This window comes from Salvelinus namaycush, chromosome 5, assembly GCF_016432855.1.
Source record: "Salvelinus namaycush isolate Seneca chromosome 5, SaNama_1.0, whole genome shotgun sequence".
In the NCBI taxonomy this organism is placed as follows: Eukaryota; Metazoa; Chordata; class Actinopteri; order Salmoniformes; family Salmonidae; genus Salvelinus; species Salvelinus namaycush.
The window spans coordinates 23612181-23631770 of NC_052311.1; the positions used below are offsets into that span (position 1 = coordinate 23612181).

General features: G+C 44.7%; 4 protein-coding genes across 5 annotated transcripts in view; 3 read left to right on the forward strand and 1 right to left on the reverse strand.

The window, feature by feature from the left end:
- Positions 1-168: 168 nt before the first annotated feature.
- Positions 169-1476, forward strand: LOC120046974 (actin-3-like). The gene has a single exon (XM_038992526.1). It carries the CDS (start codon positions 169-171, stop codon positions 1474-1476), a length of 1308 nt encoding a protein of 435 aa, XP_038848454.1.
- A 186-nt stretch (positions 1477-1662) lies between these two features.
- LOC120048067 (elongator complex protein 1-like) lies at positions 1663-14754 on the reverse strand. 2 transcript variants are annotated; one of them, XM_038993758.1, is made up of 35 exons: positions 14544-14754; positions 13103-13163; positions 12692-12861; positions 12419-12571; positions 12215-12296; positions 12027-12107; positions 11047-11132; positions 10861-10960; positions 10662-10752; positions 10400-10523; positions 9661-9754; positions 8798-9028; positions 8441-8611; positions 7599-7683; positions 7340-7504; positions 6719-6825; positions 6495-6595; positions 6305-6358; positions 5877-6107; positions 5592-5744; positions 5074-5153; positions 4834-4971; positions 4589-4674; positions 4347-4495; positions 4047-4170; positions 3873-3970; positions 3569-3770; positions 3330-3454; positions 3183-3243; positions 2924-3037; positions 2669-2780; positions 2424-2551; positions 2118-2269; positions 1961-2033; positions 1663-1817 (listed from the first exon to the last, which is right to left on the reverse strand). In XM_038993758.1, the coding sequence occupies exons 3-35, from the start codon at positions 12839-12841 to the stop codon at positions 1750-1752; spliced, it is 3969 nt and encodes a 1322-aa protein (XP_038849686.1). In that variant the 5' UTR covers positions 12842-12861; positions 13103-13163; positions 14544-14754; the 3' UTR covers positions 1663-1749. The 2 variants fall into 2 exon arrangements, with proteins under 2 accessions (XP_038849686.1, XP_038849685.1); XM_038993757.1 differs by having other exon boundaries at positions 13042-13163.
- LOC120048068 (mitochondrial pyruvate carrier 1-like) lies at positions 6876-7261 on the forward strand. Its single transcript, XM_038993759.1, has one exon. The coding sequence runs from the start codon at positions 6935-6937 to the stop codon at positions 7259-7261; it is 327 nt and encodes a 108-aa protein (XP_038849687.1). The 5' UTR covers positions 6876-6934.
- Positions 14755-14881: 127 nt separating the features above from the next.
- LOC120048069 (TBC1 domain family member 2A-like) overlaps positions 14882-19590 on the forward strand; it is a 30219-nt gene continuing 25510 nt past the window's right edge. The window contains exon 1 of the mRNA XM_038993760.1: positions 14882-15069. The gene's annotated coding sequence lies outside the window, so the exon portion shown is untranslated. The remainder of the gene's footprint in view (positions 15070-19590) is intronic.

Sequence of the window (19590 nt, forward strand, 5' to 3'; positions counted from 1 at the left end):
CTGTTCCGTATTACGTCGATTATTACTGCGATCAATAACGTCACAAAGGTAACACACTGATTGAATGCGCATCACCCTGGCGCTTCAAAATTGTCGGGACACAGTTCGGGACATAGCGCTTTTGGTTTTTGCATGTTACAGTTATGGCCTACACCATGAAATAAAAATATGGATAACGACACTTTTGTGGATCCCATTCTGCCAAGTGAGGGTCCTGCAAAAGTCGCAAAGTTGATCAGAGTGAATGAAGGGAAAAGTCAGGAAAAGAAAAAGTCTTCGAAGTCAAAAAACACCTCTCCGGATAACCCTAAACTGAAGAAGTCATCCAAATCATCTAATCCGAAAACAGAGCTTGATGAAGAGGAGTCGAGTCCAAAGGCAAAGGGTATCGTGAAGTGCACCAAGGCGGTAGTCATCGATGTCGGTACAGGATACATGAAAACCGGGTTTGCTGGGGCGGATGCGCCCTCCTGCGTAATTCCCAGTGTTGTGGGTTTGGCGCGCAAAGGCCCATTGGATTACAAGCACGGCTATGTGGGGAGGGAAATTCTAGAAACACTAGACATATCCCACGTCAGCCCTGTGCATAATGGCATAGTAACAGAATGGGATGCAATGGAGAGACTGTGGGAATACGCGTTCAAAACGCTGGGTATCCCAAGCGAGGAGCACGCCGTGCTTTTGTGTGACCCTCCTCTTAGTCCGACCACCAACAGAGAAAAACTCGCCGAAATCATGTTCGAGAGCTTCAGCACTCCAGCAATGTTTATTGAAAACCAGTCCGTTTTATCCATGTATTCCTATGGCAGAACTAGCGGACTGGTTTTGGAATGCGGGCATGGATGCTCTTACGCAGTTCCCATTGACGACGGCCACTACATGCCAAGTTACACCTGTCGTGCAGAATATGCAGGACGAAGCCTTGACCTTTACTTGCAGAAGTTACTGCAGGAGTCTGGAAAAGGGTTTTCTTTTGACAAATTAGGCCTAATGGATGACATCAAGGCAAAATGTTGCTATGTAGCCCCTGATATAGACATTGAATTAAGAGTTTGTGACATGGTGCAATACAAGCTTCCAGATGGGAATTATATCTCATTGGGAAATGAGCGTTTTCTTTGTCCAGAGGTGCTATTCCAGCCAAATCTGATTGGATCCCGTGAGCCAGGACTTCCTATTATGGTCATGAACTGTATCAATAAATGTGACATCAGATTGAAGAGTGACATGCTACAGAATATCCTGATCTGTGGCGGCTCCACAATGTTCAGTGGTCTTCCTGAACGGCTGCAGAGCGAGCTCAACCAGATAGCACCATGTGGTGGGACTACCATTGTGGCATCCCAGGAGCGTCAAAACACAGTGTGGCTGGGAGGTTCAATCCTTGCCTCCCTGTCCTCTTTCCAGTCACTTTGGATTCGGAGGAAAGACTATGAGGAGAAAGGGCCCTTTGTCATTTATCGAAAATGTTTCTGAAAGCTACTTATCAATGTGCCTTTAAGGTTGGCAAATAAAACAGTAAATTAACTAAATTGAACTATGGACTGACTGCCTGCCGTTTCCAAATCTCTGACAGTATTAATAATTCCATATCCATTATATTGTGAGAACATTTGACAGCTCTGTTGATCATGCTTTAGTCATACAAGAGTTACAAGAAAATCCAGTATACATCTTTATTAATAGGTTACGTGATAAGATAGCTTTACAGTTAAAAGAAGAAACAAGAAAACAGTGAGGACAAAAAAGCTACTTCAAAATACTCAGTTTCCACTTGACACCATTTCTCATCTTTGGGGGTGGGGGAGTCTCTGAATCTACAAAGAGGAAACGTGTATACTATATTAATAAACTAAAAAGGGAATACAAACATTTGATTTTAGCACCTAATATTACTAAACAAATGAGTAAATTGTGTATGTTCAATAGTAATAAATAGGATAATACTACTAAAACTGACCTTGGGTTGATGAGGGTCTTGGCTGTTGAAATGAAGCCATGATGCTATTGGCTGTGGAGTTAGGACCGGTAATCTGGAGAACAAAATGAAAACAGGTTAAATTAACTCCTAAGAACAAGCCTGTGAGTGTGTGTGTGTGTGTGTGTGTGTGTCTCACCGGAGCCTGACTCTGCTGAAGACCCTCCTGCCACACCTCAGGAAGGGCCACCTCAATCATCTGGAGAGCCTCCCCATAGGCCTGTTGCAGCCTCCCCGCCTGTCCGTCAAACTGGAACAGCATCAGGCCCTTCAGCAGGCTGTGCACCTCCTCTGCAGGGGCAGAGCATAACACTGTCAATCACACAGGACCTGCCCACATGACTCTACCTTAGAAGAACCACTATACAAAACCTGAATGTGACGATTAAAAAAAACTATTACAGGCAAAAGGGATAAGAGATCGACAAGAACGTGCGTCTCCCACCTCTCATCTTGTCCACAGAGTGGATGATCTCTGCCAGGGCATGCATCAGGGCCATGTCCTCTAGGGGGGTCCCTTCCTTCAGACTCAGCTTCTTGCGCTCAGCCTTCCGGCGATTCTTAGACGACCTCCTAAGAGACAGAGGTTAGTTCCTATCTCATACTGAGACTACCGACATCTTACTACCAAGTCCCAACCCCACTAAGTATTTCATGTAATTCATACAGATGTGTAAAGGGCTGACTCACGAGGAGATGCGGGAGTTACTATGTGAGTACTTGGAGCCGGCACGGCTGCCGGACATCACACTACTGGCCTCTGAGTAGAGCTCTGCCTCTGGACAGTCTGGGACATCCTCATCTTGAATGAGAGAGGGAGACAACAAGGGAGAGAAAGGGAACCACAGAGAGAGGGAGGCACGTCAGTACAACATGGACAAGCCCATTCTCAAAGCCCCTTAAGCTATTACAAAAACGGTATTTGTGTAAGTAATGCTGGTTTACCCAGTAACTCCAGCCTGGCCTTTTCCTTAAGCTCCCGTACCACGGCCAGACGGGTTTTGTGACGAATGAACATCGCCCTCTGAGCTTCTAGGTAGGAGGTCTGAGAACTACATGCTTAAGAAAACAGTGTTCATAAAACCAATGTATATAAATTTGATGCCATAAAGATCACAAATAACGAATATATTGCACACTGAAACATCATTAGCACTATCATGAAGAGCATTTTTAATTCACCAATGTTAAATTGGGATTTTACCTTCCAAGAGAGCTGGTTTGAGGTTTGTTTCAATGATGTCTTGTCTGTTGTACAAATACACCTAGGACAGACAAAAGACCATGTCATTTTGTCTTGGGAGGAGTTTGTAGAGCATGTTGTACGATGGAGGCCATCTTGTTAACTCACCAGTCGAAGTGCTTCTTCCCAGACTGCACCTGTGATCAGAGCCGAGATGGCCTCCTCACAGTCCTTAGCATACTGCTCCAACAATATGGCTGCCTCCGTATATCTTCTGAGCTCTATCAGTTTCTCTGAAACAATAGGGGGAAATATGAAACCAAATGAGCAATACGTTTTGAATCGACAACACAACTTTAAGACTTCATGTGGTGGCGCTGAGTGCCAGGACGTGGGTAGGACAGTACCTGCCAGGTCCCTAGCCAGCAGTGCCAGCTGGTCAGGTGGAAGGGGTATCTGCTCTGCCACACAGAGGGCGTTCCTCCAGCTGGCACTGCCCACGAAGGCCTGGAGGGCGCGGACCGCCTCGCCGCAGCGCCACAGCAACAACCCTGCCTGCTCTGCCTGCTGCTGCTCCACCAGGTACTCAGCGTAGGCACAGCTCAAGGCCTGGACAGAGGTCAGGGGTTATAGGTCAGGGTTGGGAGGTCAGAGACATAACAGTAGCACACAGTGTGGCTACTTATTTAGTAATGTGTGAGAATGCATTACCTTGTACTGAGGGCTGTCTGTTGGATAGAGCCCTAGGGCTTCACTATACAGCCTCTGGTCCTTCACCAGATTTAGGGCCTCGGTGAAGTGCTCCTCACCTGGTACAAAAAAAAATTTCAATTACGTAATTGTCCCCTTAATGAAATGCTGAGGGCTATTGCATGACACACTCACCACACTTGCTGAGGTGGTGCAGGGCCTTCCTGTATCTCTTCAGGTGTTTGTCGATGGTGTAGCGCTGGTAGTTGGGCTCTAGAGTCTTCAGCATATTCAGGAAGGGAAGGTACTCTTTGGGGTCCTTGAATGTTTGGGAGGGCAACAGATAATTAGTATTTAATACCCATGAAAATAAATTAAAGTAGCGGCCTTTTCTCCATTTGCAGTGAACGTCCATCAAAGTTTCTGCAGCAAATGGCTTCATCAGGGTAACTGTTAAGTACGGTTTACCTGCAGTACCATTCTTCTGTCACTGACCTTTTGGGACTTCTCAGCTACCATGAGGACCAAGTCAAAGTCGTAGGTGCCCAGAGAGTGTTCATACAGCTCGTTGACATTGACTAGGAACAACAGGTACTTCAGAGCCTCCTCCGCACTCACCGCGTTGGCTGCACCGGGTGGGTTCACTACAAACACACACAAACACAAATACATGGATTTTCAGATATCTTGTTAACAATTTCGTATTGCTCTTTCTGATCTGCTTGTGACCGTTTTACCTCGAAGCTCGTGGACTTTCTGCAGGGCAACCTCCAGCTCAGGAACAGTCTTCTTCACATGTGACGTCAAGATAGACAGGCAGTACCTGTGGGTGATAATGACAATATTACACTCACAATGAAGCGTAAAGGAAACACGATGAGTACAATGCTAATTAAAATGTTCTGTAAATAGAGACTATACAAATCAAATTGTATTGGTTTTCATTGACAAAAATAATAACCTGTATCAAAAGCGCACTCACTTGTGTTGGTCCATAGATTCCATGGTGCAGCGTAGCGCATCACAAACAATGTCAACCTTCTTCCCACAAGCCCCAGGCGCTGACTGGCCTGTAGCGTTCGATGGGTATGGGTACATTGTCGTAGTGGTATCTTCCTCTCTGTAAAATCCCCCCCCAAAAATCAACTTCCACATTAAAATGTCCTATACATTACAAAATGGCCGTTGTTTGTCATTGTTGTAAAATAAAAATGGTTATTACTTGAGCTCTGTGAGGAAAAGGTTGATGTGGTTGATAGAGTCTAGCTGTCTCAGGAAGGTCTCCACGCTCTCTAAAAACACCTGCCAGAGAAGAACATCATAGAGAAGTAAACTTGTAGTCACGCGATGATATGGTGTGTGGTCCTCCAACTACGACTCCGGAAAGCATGCAATTTATTAGGCTACAGATTAAAGAAATGATAATGAACTTCCACAGGGTGGTGAAAGTGCACGGTGATGAGCTTGATGCTCCTTACCATTAAATACTGAGGGTCTTAATTTGGTGGCATGATGATCGATGCTTGACTGCCATTTGCCAAATAAAAATATTCTCGCTCTTATCAATAATAACCTCATGTAGACTAGCCTACCCGCACTGTATCTGCGAACTGTTGGCTAGAGTAGACACATTTGATATTTAACACAACCGTTTTTGTGACATCTAGTTGTATGTGCCATTCCACACCAGAAGGTCAGACAGGTTAGGTGAAGGAGAAGTGGACTGGGTGGCTTTCTAACCTTGGGGTTGTGGTCGTAAATCAGGTTGAGGTTGATCCGCAGCTTCCTCATGCACTCAAAGGCCTCTCGGAACTTCTGACTGTCCAGACACTTTCTGAGCTGAGCCAATACCAGCGCTCGATGGTGGATGGTCTCCAGGTTACCGCGAGGCATCTGCAGACACACACATGACATGCTCACCATCAACACGACCAGGGATGCAGTGCCAAACAATATGGGTAATCGCAATGAGGTAAAATAATCTGGGATTGCAATCTGTTTTATGACAGACGGAACAGTTCAGACCTGTAGGATGAGCCTGGTGTCCTGGGGGACCACAGTGACGATTCTGGAGCCCCTTTCCACCCTGCGGAGAGTCTCGTCATTCTGGTCATTCTGACCTCGGTCTGCAGCCAAGGCCACCTGCAGCCCTTTGACAGTGAGTGTGCTGAGTCGGAGGCAGCGGCATGTGTGCGAGTGTGTGGTGAGTAGCAGGAAGTCATCGTAGACCACGAAGGAGGAGACGTTGGAGGCCACCTGTGGAGGAAGAACAGAGGGAGGCAGTGACACAATCAGGTTGGTCAATAAAGCTGACTGTTTCTATTTAATATGACCTGGCTTTGCATTACATGTGGCTGCTAAGCAGCTACATTTAAGTAAGAAGTGTGTTTACATCAATCATAATGGTAACTCTGCCTTTGTGCTGAATCACCAAGGTAAAACAACAGACATACCTCTGTGTCGTCAACAAACAGGTGAGATCGGTCTGTAAGCCCCAGCAGATGCTCCTGTTGACATTACAAGAAATCCCCTAGATTTGAGACCAGGAGGTAGGTACTTTTGGCACAATCAATATTATCAAATCACCAAATAATAGTAAGTGATTTTCGGTGACAGCAGTATTCAGTTGGACTATACCCTTACCTTTTCTATAGTACAGAGGGCCGTCTGCACACAGGGATCTGGGAAGTTGATGCTGTAGCCTGTCACGTCCTGCCAGCCCACCACACTAGGCTTCAGGGAGTCTGGGGACATACACAAGGCTGCTCATGCTGGAGGCATAGAAGACATCTCATGATAGCTGGCTCAATTCCACAAGCAAGTCTACAAGCAATATTCTCATAACCCAGGAAGTAGTTGTCACTTACCCCAGAGGAACTTCCTGATCTGGCCGTCCTCCAGCTGCAGGGCCACTGTGCCCGTATTGGAGCTGTGACACATGCTGATAACGTGACCTTCAACCTCCACACGCGACCTGGGGATACAAACAGTTAGGGGGACCTTCTGACCCAGTTTATACATTTACCCAGTTTATACATTCCCATAGTTATAATTTCTTCTGCGAACCACCACAATCCGAAGTCATGGCAGGTACTTTGGCACGTAAAGCTGTTGACCACCTTAACAGCATGGAGTTCAGAGACTATTTGATGAGCACACACTTCTGGGGACCTGTGGCCAACTGGGGTCTGCCCATTGCAGCCATCAGTGACATGAAGAAAAGCCCCGAGATTATCAGTGGCAGAATGACCTTTGCTTTGACCTGCTACTCCCTCCTGTTTATGAGGTTTGCATACAAAGTTCAGCCAAGGAATTGGCTCCTCTTTGGTTGCCATCTAACCAATGAGACCGCCCAGCTCATTCAAGGTTCACGACTTATCAAATACAACAGTGAGAAGAAATCTTCTTAGTGATGGACAAATGCAGAATATATAGTTAATAATAGTACGTAAAAAGTAGCGTTGTCGTGATTTATTGTTCTTTCTTACTTGATCTCCAGGGTTGACTGGGGGCTCTGGGCCTCCGAGGGTCCCAGGATAAGCAGCGTGGACTGGGACGGCCCACCTGCACAGCCCCCCACCCCCAGGAACACATCCCCCCTCAGCCACAGCAGGAGACGCAGAGCCAGGGGCTCCTCCTGATCCAACAAAACCCTGCACGCAACACAGCCACAATGTTAGGGCGCAATACAACTTTAGCGTGAGGGTCATAAAGGAAAAAGCTTTGGGATGACTGTCCAGATTGTACCTGTAGGTAGTCTTTAACTGAGGAGCGTGTGTGATAGATCGGAATCCTCCCACTCTGGCAGTAGGGTCACTCTGGTCCCCAGTACCTGAACGGACAACAGAATTAAACACAAAAGTAGCCGGGATTTATGTACCAAGTACCTGTCTTAACAATTAATTAACAGCATAGTGTGAGTGGGAAAAGAGATGGAAAGGAAGAGGAAAGAGGTCATAGAGATATACACTGAGTGTACAATACATTAAGAACACCTGCTCTTTCCATGACATAGACTGACCAGGTGAAAGCTATGATCCCTTATTGATGTCACCTGTTAAATCCACTTCAAATCAGTGTAGATGAAGGGGAGGAGACAAGTTAAATAAGGATTTCTATGCCTTGAGACAAGAATTGTGTATGTGTGCCATTCAGAGGGTGAATGGGCAAGACAAAAGATTTAAGTGCCTTTGAACGGGGTATGGTAGTAGGTTCCATGCGCACCGCTTTGTGTCAAGAACTGCAATGCTGCTGGGTTTTTCATGCTCAACAGTTTCCCGTGTGTATCAAGAACTGTCCACCACTCAAAGGACATCCAGCCAACTTGACACAACTGTGGGAAGAATTGGAGTCAACATTGGCCAGCATCCCTACGCTTTTGACACCTTGTAGAGTCCATGCCCCGATGAACTGAGGCTGTTCTGAGGGAAAAGGGGGGAGGGGGGGGGGAAACTCAATATTAGTAAGGTGTTCCTAATGTTTGGTATACTCAGTGTATGCATCAAGAAAGTAGGGGTGAAGAGAGAGAAGAGTGATGGCTGATCAATTAGAAAGGAGAGGGCAGATGCTCAAAGCTTCTGGTGGCCCACCTTGACCGTAGACTAGGATGTGTCCGTCGGCGGTGAGTGCTGCCAGCTCATTGGTTCTCTGGGGCTGGCGGTGGAAGGTCACCAGGTTGACAGGGGCGGGCAGCTGGAGCTCGTAGGCACACATGGGTGGGGGCACCACACACTGACGAAATGTCGACACTAGGACCTTGTCTACAAAGAGAAACAGTCACACAAACACTATACTTTGAAATACTTGATTAAGGTTAGTGAAAGCAGTGGGAGGGGCAACCTTATTTTAACCTATCCGCTCACTTATAAATTAGTGATCACCTCCATGAATGCAGACGGATAGGATGCATTTCAAAGATATTGGAAGAAGGCCTCTATCTGACTCACCTCCATCGATCACAGCCACGTTAGCGTTGTCCTGCCCGTCCTCCCCGTGGCTGCGGTCAGTGCTCCAGCCCCAGTCGTAGGTCAGGCTAGCCCAGCCTCGGGTCACCAGGTGCAGCCCCAGGGGCCTCTCAGGATCCCAGCTCACGTCAGCTGGCGCCCTCTGGGGGTCGCTGCCAAAGTATAGGCTCTGCTTCAGGTACCAGTGGTAGTTACCTACTGTCCACAGCTGAACTGGGGGAGAGAGAAGGATAGGGAGTGAGGCAGAGGTAAAAATAAATAAAAATATGCTGGATATCACTCCAGATCAGTTAAAGGGATACTTCAGGATTTTGGCAATGAGGCCCCTTATCTACTTCCCCAGAGTCAGATGAACTTGTGGATACCATTTGTATATCTCTGTGTCCGGTATGAAGTAAGTTGCTAACTAGCGCAATCGTTAACTAGCATTAGCGCAATGACTGGAAGTCTATGGGTATCTGTTAGCATGCTAGTAGGTACGCATAGACTTTCAGCCATTGCGCTAACACTAGTTAGCATTGGCTCTCAAAACTACCTCAAACTTCCTTCATATTGGACACAGAGACATTTGGTATTTAATTAGGATACCCATTAGCTATGTTGCAAAAGCAGCAGCTAATCTTCCTGGGGTCCACACAAAACACAATGACATGAAAATAGTATCTACGAGTTCATCTGACTCTGGGTAAGTAGATACATGGCCTCATCGCCAAAATCCCAAAGTATTCTTTTACATTTAAAAGAAATCTGCTTGGTAAAAAGGCAACACATTGACTGAAAGATGCTGATTAACCCATATTATAAATGTATGAAATAATGCTGGGAGTAATGGGTAGAGATCTTACTGTATGTGTTGACTTGGCCCCCCTCTTCTCGTGTCATGTCCTCTAGCCACACAGCCAACACAGTAGAGTCGCTGTTCCACAGCAATGCCTTCACCTGAAACAGTCACACAGATCTAGGATCAGCTTCCCTCCCCAAATCCTAACCTGAACCATTGGGAGCAAAATGCTAGACTGATCCTAGATCAGTGTGTTGAGTAGAGCTGGGACGATAAACCAAAATTCATCGACACCGACCACTTATTGCAGGCACTGCTGATATCGTTCATTACCACAGGTATTGAGTATCATAGTATGAGTCATAATACCCATAAAACCTAGCGGTCAAACAGGGAAATGGTTCCAATAATTTCACCCCCATAAATGTTTCCCCTTAGCCCTTATTTTAAGCGTTTCTAAAGTCCCCTATGGGAAAAATGAATGGTGGAAAAACTATTTGACCGCTAGGTTTTATGCGTATTATGACACCACCACTGTGGGGGTCTTTACTAGCGAAATGTGAAGTTTGAAATGAAATAAGTTTGCTAATATGGTTAGTTGTTAAATGGGACAATTGAAAGCTACAACATTCAAAGCAGTAGCAGTAGTTTTAAGGGTAATATAAAAAATTTAAAAAGTGGTGACCATTCATGTTATAAACCTATCGTTCTATTTATCGTTATTGCATCAATTCAGGAAATGTATCGCAATATGGATTTTTGTCCATATCGCCCAGTTTTAGTGTAGAGTATGAGTGACCTACCTTGACCTGTTCTTTTCCAAAAGGCAGGGTGAAGTCCCCGTGTAGGAGGCCATTCTTCTCCATAAACACCACACTGTGCTTGTTAGGATGACGCTGTGTGGCTGCTATCAAACTACCTGACGGTCTGAAACAAGGCATTGGTTCCATAAGGTTCACATGCAAACCATGTTGTGGTATGCATTGTATTTAAGTTCCCTAAACCCTAAAGCATAATACAACAAGGTGGTCAAAGATGTTGAATGATTCTCCACAGAGATCTTACTTCCAACACAGTGACTGCTCCAGACCGTTGACGGTTTCACTTGTTGACTGCAAGACACATTCTCTGTTCCAAACTCTGACCATTCTGGCACCTGAAACATCACACATATGCAATGCATGTGATACCACAATCTACAGTATATATCTTTGTACAGTAATTGTTTCACTTCACACAGTTTGTGAAAAACACTGATTCTCACCAGTCTGGGGGCAAACAGAGCTCACAGCGAAGAGCTGGCCATCTCCTCTCCACGTCACCCTCGGCCTGCGGTCGTCCCACGACATGGCTGGCTGCACCTCCTGTCACAGAGAGGGGAGAGACAGTGAGACCTTCATTAAATAGTGTTCAACTGCTCTTAGGGTGAAAGATGAATCATATTCCTTACTATGGTCTTCTTCTGGGCAGCGTGCTTGCCCTCTGAGCCATGGAACTGGGTCTCTTTCTTCCCCCAGCCCACTGTAATAAACTTCCCTAAAACACAGAAAAAGTATGTCAGTCAACCAAAGGCAGAGTGTACATACACAGGAATATTTACATTATGATCCCATCTTTCAATTGTAGGTGCTTTCAGCACCCCCCCAACTCTGGAACTCCCTCTCTCTCCATGTCAGAACCTCACAATCCATATGTAACCGATGTGAAATGGCTAGCTAGTTAGCGGGGTGCGCACTAATAGCGTTTCAATCGGTGACGTCACTCGCTCTGAGACCTTGAAGTAGTTGTTCCCCTTGCCCTGCAAGGACCGCGGCTTTTGTGGAGCGATGGGTAACGATGCTTCGTGGGTGTCAGTTGTTGATGTGTGCAGAGGGTCCCTGGTTCGAGCCCAGGTAGGGGTGAGGAGAGGAACGGAAGCTATACTGTTACACATGCACATATTCAAGCCCACACTAAAGACACACCTCTTCACACAGGCTTACCCGGCTTTTATCCTCCGTCTAGTTCACTTCCCTGTTTAGTCTGTCATCATGTCTAGTGCTCTCCCCTGTTTAGTCTGTCATCATGTTTAGTGTTCTCCCTGGTTAGTCTGTCATCATGTCTAGTGCTCTCCCCTGTTTAGTCTGTCATCATGTCTAGTGCTCTCCCTGGTTAGTCTGTCATCATGTCTAGTGCTCTCCCTGGTTAGTCTGTCATCATGTCTAGTGTTCTCCCTGGTTAATCTGTCATCATGTCTAGTGCTCTCCCCTGTTTAGTCTGTCATCATGTCTAGTGCTCTCCCCTGTTTAGTCTGCCATCATGTTTAGTGTTCTCCCTGGTTAGTCTGTCATCATGTTTGGTGTACTTTTATAGGTTTTTATCCTGCTGATTATCTTGTGTATGTAAAGAAACTTTGGGTGTCTTGAAAAAAAATAAAAAAATCTGTCCTACCCTCTCCAAAGTCATCCTGATGGATCCCAACCTCTATGATGGGTTCAAAGTTTTTGGTCATCATGATAATGGTGTCCTGACCTGAAAAGTATCAAGAAAAGGAAAGGCAGGAAAGAACATTACCTCTGATGGCTCATGATAGACCCCATGAACAATAGACCATAAGTGAATGTGGTTGATATACTGACCAGTGGTGAGAGTGACCAGCTCCTGGTCCGGGCTCCAGCTCATGGCTGTTAGACCACTGTTCACACTGCCCACACACTCCAACTAAAATGGACACACACACACACACATACACCAGAAAACAAAGGCAGTTCAAACCTGTTATGAGTAACAGTGTTCATCTTTTGTCATTTCAATAAACAGGGTTACTCCTACAGTGTTGATACCTGGTTAGTGCTGAGGTTGTAGAGGATGACATCACCAGTGGCTGTAGCAACACACACAGACTCCTGGTCTGGTAAGTCCTGGATACCAACAACTGTCCCACTGCCATCCTCTGGAAGGTAGCGCTCAGCTGTCAACGACACCTCATTCAACACCTGAACATGATGGGGAGATGAATAGTTGAATACAGTGTGTTAGTGATGGGCTGGTACAAAAACCTTTACCCGGTGGGTCTCCAGGACCATGATTGAAGAACACTGCTATGTGTAAAGTACCTGGCCAGCTCGTGGGTCCAACTCGGTGACGGAGTATTCTGAAGCGATGAGCACCGTACCTGTGTCTGTCCGAACAGAGAAACATTGCGGCGTGCCCGGGCCCTGCAGCTCCGAGCAACGAAGGCTCTTCAGCAACCTCAAGTTCCGCATCACACCCTTTAGCTACCTACCTAACAGTAAGCACAGATGCCGACAAGGCGTATTGGTTAGCATCTGTACTAGCAAGCTAGCCGATATGGTAAGGTAACGTTAACTAGCTGTGCGTGGAGAGACAAGTCATGTTATTCAATAGAATATTTATAATTGTATCATCAATAAAAGCTACATGATGTGACACATAAATAACCTACCTTTGCGTAGCTTCAATAATATTTACAAACGCTGCTGCAGCTGCGATTTCAATTTGCTCACCTTTCAACCCTGACGTAAAATGCTGAAATGAGTAGACCCTTATTGCAACGTCTCCCTCTTCCTGTACGGGGGAAAATGGCATGACATTGACGACTGACTGAAAATAGGCTAAAGTGGTGCAGGCAGTGAGAGAAAAAAAAATTATATTGTAACGACCCTGGGTTTATATACGCGGCTTTCGACTCTGCCGCTCCAGTATGCTTTTGCGGCACAGTCGATAGCGCGCTGGATTTTGGACTAGAAGGTTGAGGGTTCGAGACATGCTCTTTGCTGTTTCATTACAATATATACAGTGGCGATTTTAGCATGTAAATCTTGGTGGGGCAATAAAAAAATTGGATGCATGCCAGCAAAGCCCCTACACTACACAACACTAAACAATACATGAATTGCACTACAACGGTGGCAAACGGTGCACACAAACTGTTAGGGCATACATAAAGCTGTCCCAACAGCAGAGTCCCAACACCTTACCACTGCTACAACTGGCATTCAGCGGAACCTTGTGTGGCAGCGAAACAGTTTATTCAGCCTCATTTACTGCCTTTTTAAAAAACATATCTGATATGACAGACTTGCTTAAACATATGTGGTTTCTACTGACAATTTTGATCTACAAATTATGGCATAAGGGAACGACAAGCGGATAAGAGGCAATCCGTATTTTTGATTAAAACATTAATGAGCAAGCAACTAGAGTAGTCAATATAACTAGTTGTTCAGCACTTTTGAAATGTACAGCGACAGAATTCAGAACATGGGCCGTTCTCGGTGAACTCCCTGTACCAGTCAGAACCGTAGGATAAATAAATGGGGCATATAAACAGAAAATGAAACATCTTACAATATTCGATGATTACTTTTCTCTGAAACAGGTTCTATGCTATTTGTGCACCACCAAGTGAGAACAGTAGGTGAAATTAAGAGGTGAAAATAGACCAAATGATTAGGGTAAGGCACATTGAACGCCGTTTGGGTCTTTGCGTGTCAAAAAAGATACATGTCATATAACACTATTTGACGCATTAAATAAGCTTTTAATTTGTCACGTCAAATAACACAATTCTATTATAGAATGTTGTGTGTGCTGAATTTGCATATGCAAGCCAAGCACCACAACTACTAACGTTATGTGTTTACAATACCGCGTTGTTGAAAATAGACCAAATGATTAGGGTGAGGCACATGGGCTACTAACAGCTTACTCCACAACATACACTTAGCCACTGATATATATATATATATATATACACACACACATATTATTTTGTATTTATTTTTTACTTTACGAGAAGCAAATAATGTTGCATTCATTGCACTGACTCATCTGTGAAATGGATGAATATGTGTGTTCGATATGTTACATATGACTCTCCTACATGCGCGCAAATTGTATAGTTTTTCATGGCAGCAACCGATGTTTAGCTGTGAATGTTTTTACCTTGTAACTTGCATGGGAAAAGTGAACCACACTTGGAATTGAATGTACCACCACTATAGAGACGCAAGTGCGTCGGCGCGAATGTCTTCAGTATCCTATGTTATTATCAAAAATCTCCAACCGTGTTCAAGACTGGGAACTCATGAAAAACGAGCCCCGACTGAGACAAATTGTTTTGAACAGTCAACCTACTCCGAATTCCAAGTCCGAAACTCGTGCGGCGTTCCTGTACAAGTCGGAACTAAGAAACTCGGAAATGTCCGACATGCTAACTGTTTGTAGTTGTACGCCGCGTTCAGAAAGTGGGACATTTCCTAATTTCGACTATAATATGAACGCGGCATCGGGCAACTTTCCAGAGCTCCGACTTTTCGACCTGAAGATCACTGGTGTCATGATTTGACCTCGTTTTTTCCCGAGTTCCCAGTTGTCTTCAAAGCACCAATATTTAGACAACTGGAGAGAGACGTTTTTTTGCCAGTGAAATTGCCGCTGCCAGTAAACAGCGCCGACGTGTAAGCCTAAGGTATGTAAGCTAGTACACACCTCTGTTCCTATACTGTCAACAATTTTCGGAAGTGAACGAACGTTACTAGCTTATGTTTTAAGTCTAAAATAAGCAAACTCAAGCAAGCATCAACTGCAAGTAATACATTGTGTAATGTATTGAAAATGGTTTGGCACGCGCCACCGCCCTATTCCAAGAAGCTCTAGCTCTCGATTGGCGTTGGTTTCTATCGCGCCTGGATCAACCTGTATGTCCTTGGAACTAATTTTGTTGCTGACTTTCATTTTTCGGGATCCAGTGAGCATAGCATGACATGTTATTACTTGGAGAATGAGTTTAAAACGAGTAGGTAAATATTTCATTTACTCTAGTTTTTACATGTGACTGTGACATGGTATAAAGACGACCATATGTTCGAAATTTCAAGATGGTTTTCAAATGTGGTCATATTTCAAGTGTGTGTGTGTTAAGATTTCAAGACAACTGGGAACTCGGGGAAAAAAGGAGGTAAAATCATGATGTCACTTATCTTCAGGTCAGAGCTCTAGAAAGATGCCTGTGTTTCCAAATTGGGTTTCAATTTGGATGACAGATTTTTCATTCTGAGCTCGTTTTTTTACCTAGTTCCCAGTTGTCTTGAACACAATGGGGCTCTCGAGTGGCGCTGCGGTCTAACACGTTGACCACACTGTTGCAAAACAAATGTACACATGCATGTTATTCAATCATTGCACCCACACTGCTCTTGAGCATCTGTGTGGCCAGGCGCTAAAATATAAATTGTTTTAGGAGCATATACCCACCTGCCATCTCATTGGTTTTTAGAAGCATATGCCCACGTGGGTGATTGAAAGATGAATTTAGGTCCACACTCCGGTGGGTTGTAGTAATGCTGTAAAGTTGGTTGCCAACCGCCATATAATAAAAAAAAGAAGCCTATATAGCTAGCTAAATTGCCATGAATGGTTAATGCTTTTTGACCTGTCCCCAAATTAATATAATTGGTTCAGAGTTTGTTTTGATATTTCAACCTGCGTGTCCTGATCACTTCCGTTGTGGGTGAAAAAAAACAACTTTGCACTACAGAGGCGTCACTACAGACCCTGGTTCGATTCCAGGCTGTATCACAACCGGCTGTGATTATGGTTTTGCCGGGGTAGGCCGTCATTGTAAATAAGAATTTGTTCTTAACTGACTTGCCTAGTTAAATAAAGGTTAAATAAGAAAATTCAGTCCGAAGTCTGAGATTTATATATCAGATCACATTTTAGTTATCACATGCTTCGTAAAGAACAGGTGTAGACTAACAGTGAAATGCTTACTTCGGGGCCCTTCCCAACAATGCAGACAGAAAGTAAATAGAGAAATAATAGAAAACTAAAAAGTTTAATACACAATGAGTAACGATAACTTGGCTGTACACATGAAGTGCCAGTACCGAGTCGATGTGCAGGGGTACGAGGTAATTGAGGTAGATATGTACATGTAACTAGGAATAAAGTGACAAATGATAAACAATAACAGCAGCGTATGCTATGAGTAAAAAAAGTTTGTGCACAAAGGGTCAATGCAGATAGTCCGGGTAGCTATTTAACTATTTATCAGTCTTATGTCTAGGGGGTAGAAGCTGTTCAGGGTCCTGTTGGTTCCATACTTGCTGCATCGGTACTGCTTGCTGTGCGGGAGCAGAGATAAGTCTATGACTTGGGTGGCTGGAGTCTTTGACTATTTTTAGGCCCTTCCTCTGACACCACCTTGTATAGAGATCCTGGATGTCAGGGATCTCGGCCCCAGTGACGTACTGGGCCATGCGCACTACCCTCTGTAGCGTCTTGCGGTCGGATGCCAAGCAGTTGCCAAACCAATTGGTGATGCAGCCAGTCAAGATGCTCTCAATGGTGCAGCTGTAGAACTTTTTGAGGGCATTGTCGTGCCCTCTTCATGACTGTTGGCGTGTGTGGACCATGGTAGATCCTTAGGGATGTAGACAACGAGGAACTTGAAGATCTCAACCCGCTCCACTACAGCCCTGTCAATGTGAATTATTATTATACCTTTATTTCACAAAGACCAGACTGAGACCAAGGTCTCTTTTACAGCTGGGCCCTGCGTATACATGTTTGCACATACAGTTTAGATACAATCATTAAGAAACTACACAAGACAAACAAACGATCACAGATAACACAAAAAATACAGCAGCAGATTGTTACATTTACACATTGAATGGGGCGTGCACAGCCCTCCATTTGTAGTCTACGATCAGCTGCTTTGTTTTGCTGACGGTGAGGGAGATGATGTTGTCCTGGTCTCTGCCCTCCACCCTATAGGCTGTCTCATCGTTGTCAGTGATCAGGGCTACCACTGTCATGTCGTCTACAAACTTAACAATGGTGTTGGAGTCGTGCGCGATCACTCAGTCATGGGTGAACAGGGAGTACAGGAGGGGACTAAGCACACACCCCTGAGGGGCCCCTGTGTTGAGGGTCAACGTGGTGGATGTGTTGTTGCCTACCCTCACCACCTGGGGGCAGTCCATCAGGAAGTCCAGGATCCAGTTGCAGAGGAATGACTTCAGTCCCAGGGTCCTTAGCCTAGTAATGAGCTTGGAGGACACAATGGTGTTGAACTCTGAGCTGTAGTCAATGAAAAACATTCTCACATAGGTGTTCCTCATGTCTAGGTGGGAAAGGGCAGTGTGAAGTGCATTGGAGATTGCGTCATCTGTGGATCTGTTGGGGCGGTATGCGAATTAGAGTGGGTCCAGGGTGTCTGGGATGATGGTGTTGATATGAGCCATGACCAGCCTTTCAAGGCATTTCATGGCTACATATGTGAGTGCTACGGGGTGATAGTCATTTAGACAGGTTACCTTGGTGTTCTTGGGCACAGGAACTATAGTGGTCTACTTGAAACATGTAGGTATTAGACTGGGTCAGGGAGAGGGTGAAATGTCAGTGAAGACACTTGCCAGCTAGCTGTTCAGCGCATGTCCTCAGTACGCGGCCTGGTAATCCATCTGGCACTGCGGCTTTGTGAATATTACTTACTCACATCGGCTATGGAGAGCGTGATCACACAGTCATCAGGAACAGCTGGTGCCGTCATGCATGGTTCAGTGTTGCTTGCCTTGAAGGATAAGTATTGGCAATCAGCTTTGCTACTTTGATACAAATCGCTGAAGACTTTGTTTTGTACAGTGCCCCTCGTCACCACAAATTACTTCAATGATGGCAGTCTCCGTCTAAAGTATGTAGCGAACAACAGAACAGTGGAAGAATTTAGTGCGCGTCGTTAGACTACTTGACAGACAGAATAGCAACACCAGCAGAGCTACAACACCCCTCATTCTGAAATGACACCTTTTCAGAAAGGATATAGTCTAGTATGCTCAGTCCCCTTTATATTCACACAACCAATGACAGGTGCATGAGTATTTATTATGGTGTGTGAAACCCAGGCCCTGTCCAGACACAACCCTTAGCCCCTACTCTCAGAGATTTGAGATCTGAGAGGCATTGATAGGTGGTGACCTGGTGATAGCTGCACCCTCTAACAGACTTGGTATACTTTTTGCCATATTGCTTACACCTGTTCAATCCTCTCAGATCTCCACAAGTGCCGAGGATGTATGAGCTAGTGGTTGTTTCTGGACAAACCCCACAACCCTGTGGGTTTGTGGTGGACGTTCAGCACATCACTTGAGGCATTGGTTGGGTGTTTCATTCCATTGCTGGACACACCCTATCAGGCCAATCACCCTAACCAGGCAGTTCTGGTTCTTCCTCAGAGTATGGTTGTGAAAAGTTGGAGATCTGCTGTAAACAGTGCAAGGATATTTACATGTCTACTATTCACACACTTGCTTCGTTCCAGATAATTAGATGTGGAACCGTTGACTGACTATGGCTAGGGCCATATCTCTAGTTTAGCAATATATATACTGTTTTATTGGCTGTATGCCATCATTGAAGGAGATTACCAATGGTTAACCTGGTAGCTATGATATATCAGTTAGCTAACTATTTACACTAACAGTGGTTCATTAATAAGCCAATAAACACTCTCATCATTGTGGCTAGCTTATCATTTTCGATCTAATTTTATAATCTTAGAAGTAGAAATTGAGAAATATAATTAACATATGAATGATTGGCTACTAATAGATGAATAGAATGGGTGTTTGAAGGGTGAACATACATTTTGAAGGGACAGGAAGTGTTGGCTGTGCATTTGGCCAATAACAGGCATTCCACATTTAAAAAATCTAAATATCAAGTCGTTTGTGTTTTATATGCAAACACAAGAACTGGAAGTTTTTTTTGTTTTCTCGTACCCGATGGATGGCTCAGTTTTAACTCAGAAAATGAATTATCTGCATGAACACGGGTCCGTGTACCTTTTTGCCAATTAATATTTCTTATTAGATGATAAGATAAAAAACGCGTAAAGGGTCCTTCCTCCTTTATTTGATTTGAATCGGAAATCAAACAGGACGAACGGTTTTGTTTTTATTGTCTAAAGGAAATATTAAATGAT

Bases quoted from the DNA above. Each gene is read 5' to 3' on its own strand.
- LOC120046974 (XM_038992526.1), top strand. From the start codon at position 169: ATGGATAACGACACTTTTGTGGATCCCATTCTGCCAAGTGAGGGTCCT.
- LOC120048068 (XM_038993759.1), top strand. From the start codon at position 6,935: ATGGCAGGTACTTTGGCACGTAAAGCTGTTGACCACCTTAACAGCATG.
- LOC120048067 (XM_038993758.1), bottom strand. From the start codon at position 12,841: ATGCGGAACTTGAGGTTGCTGAAGAGCCTTCGTTGCTCGGAGCTGCAG. The intron at 4,675-4,833 runs GTGAGTGCGCTT...TATCACCCACAG, and splicing joins GAATCTATGGACCAACACAA to GTACTGCCTGTCTATCTTGA. The intron at 3,771-3,872 runs GTAATGCATTCT...ACCTCTGTCCAG, and splicing joins CAGACAGCCCTCAGTACAAG to GCCTTGAGCTGTGCCTACGC.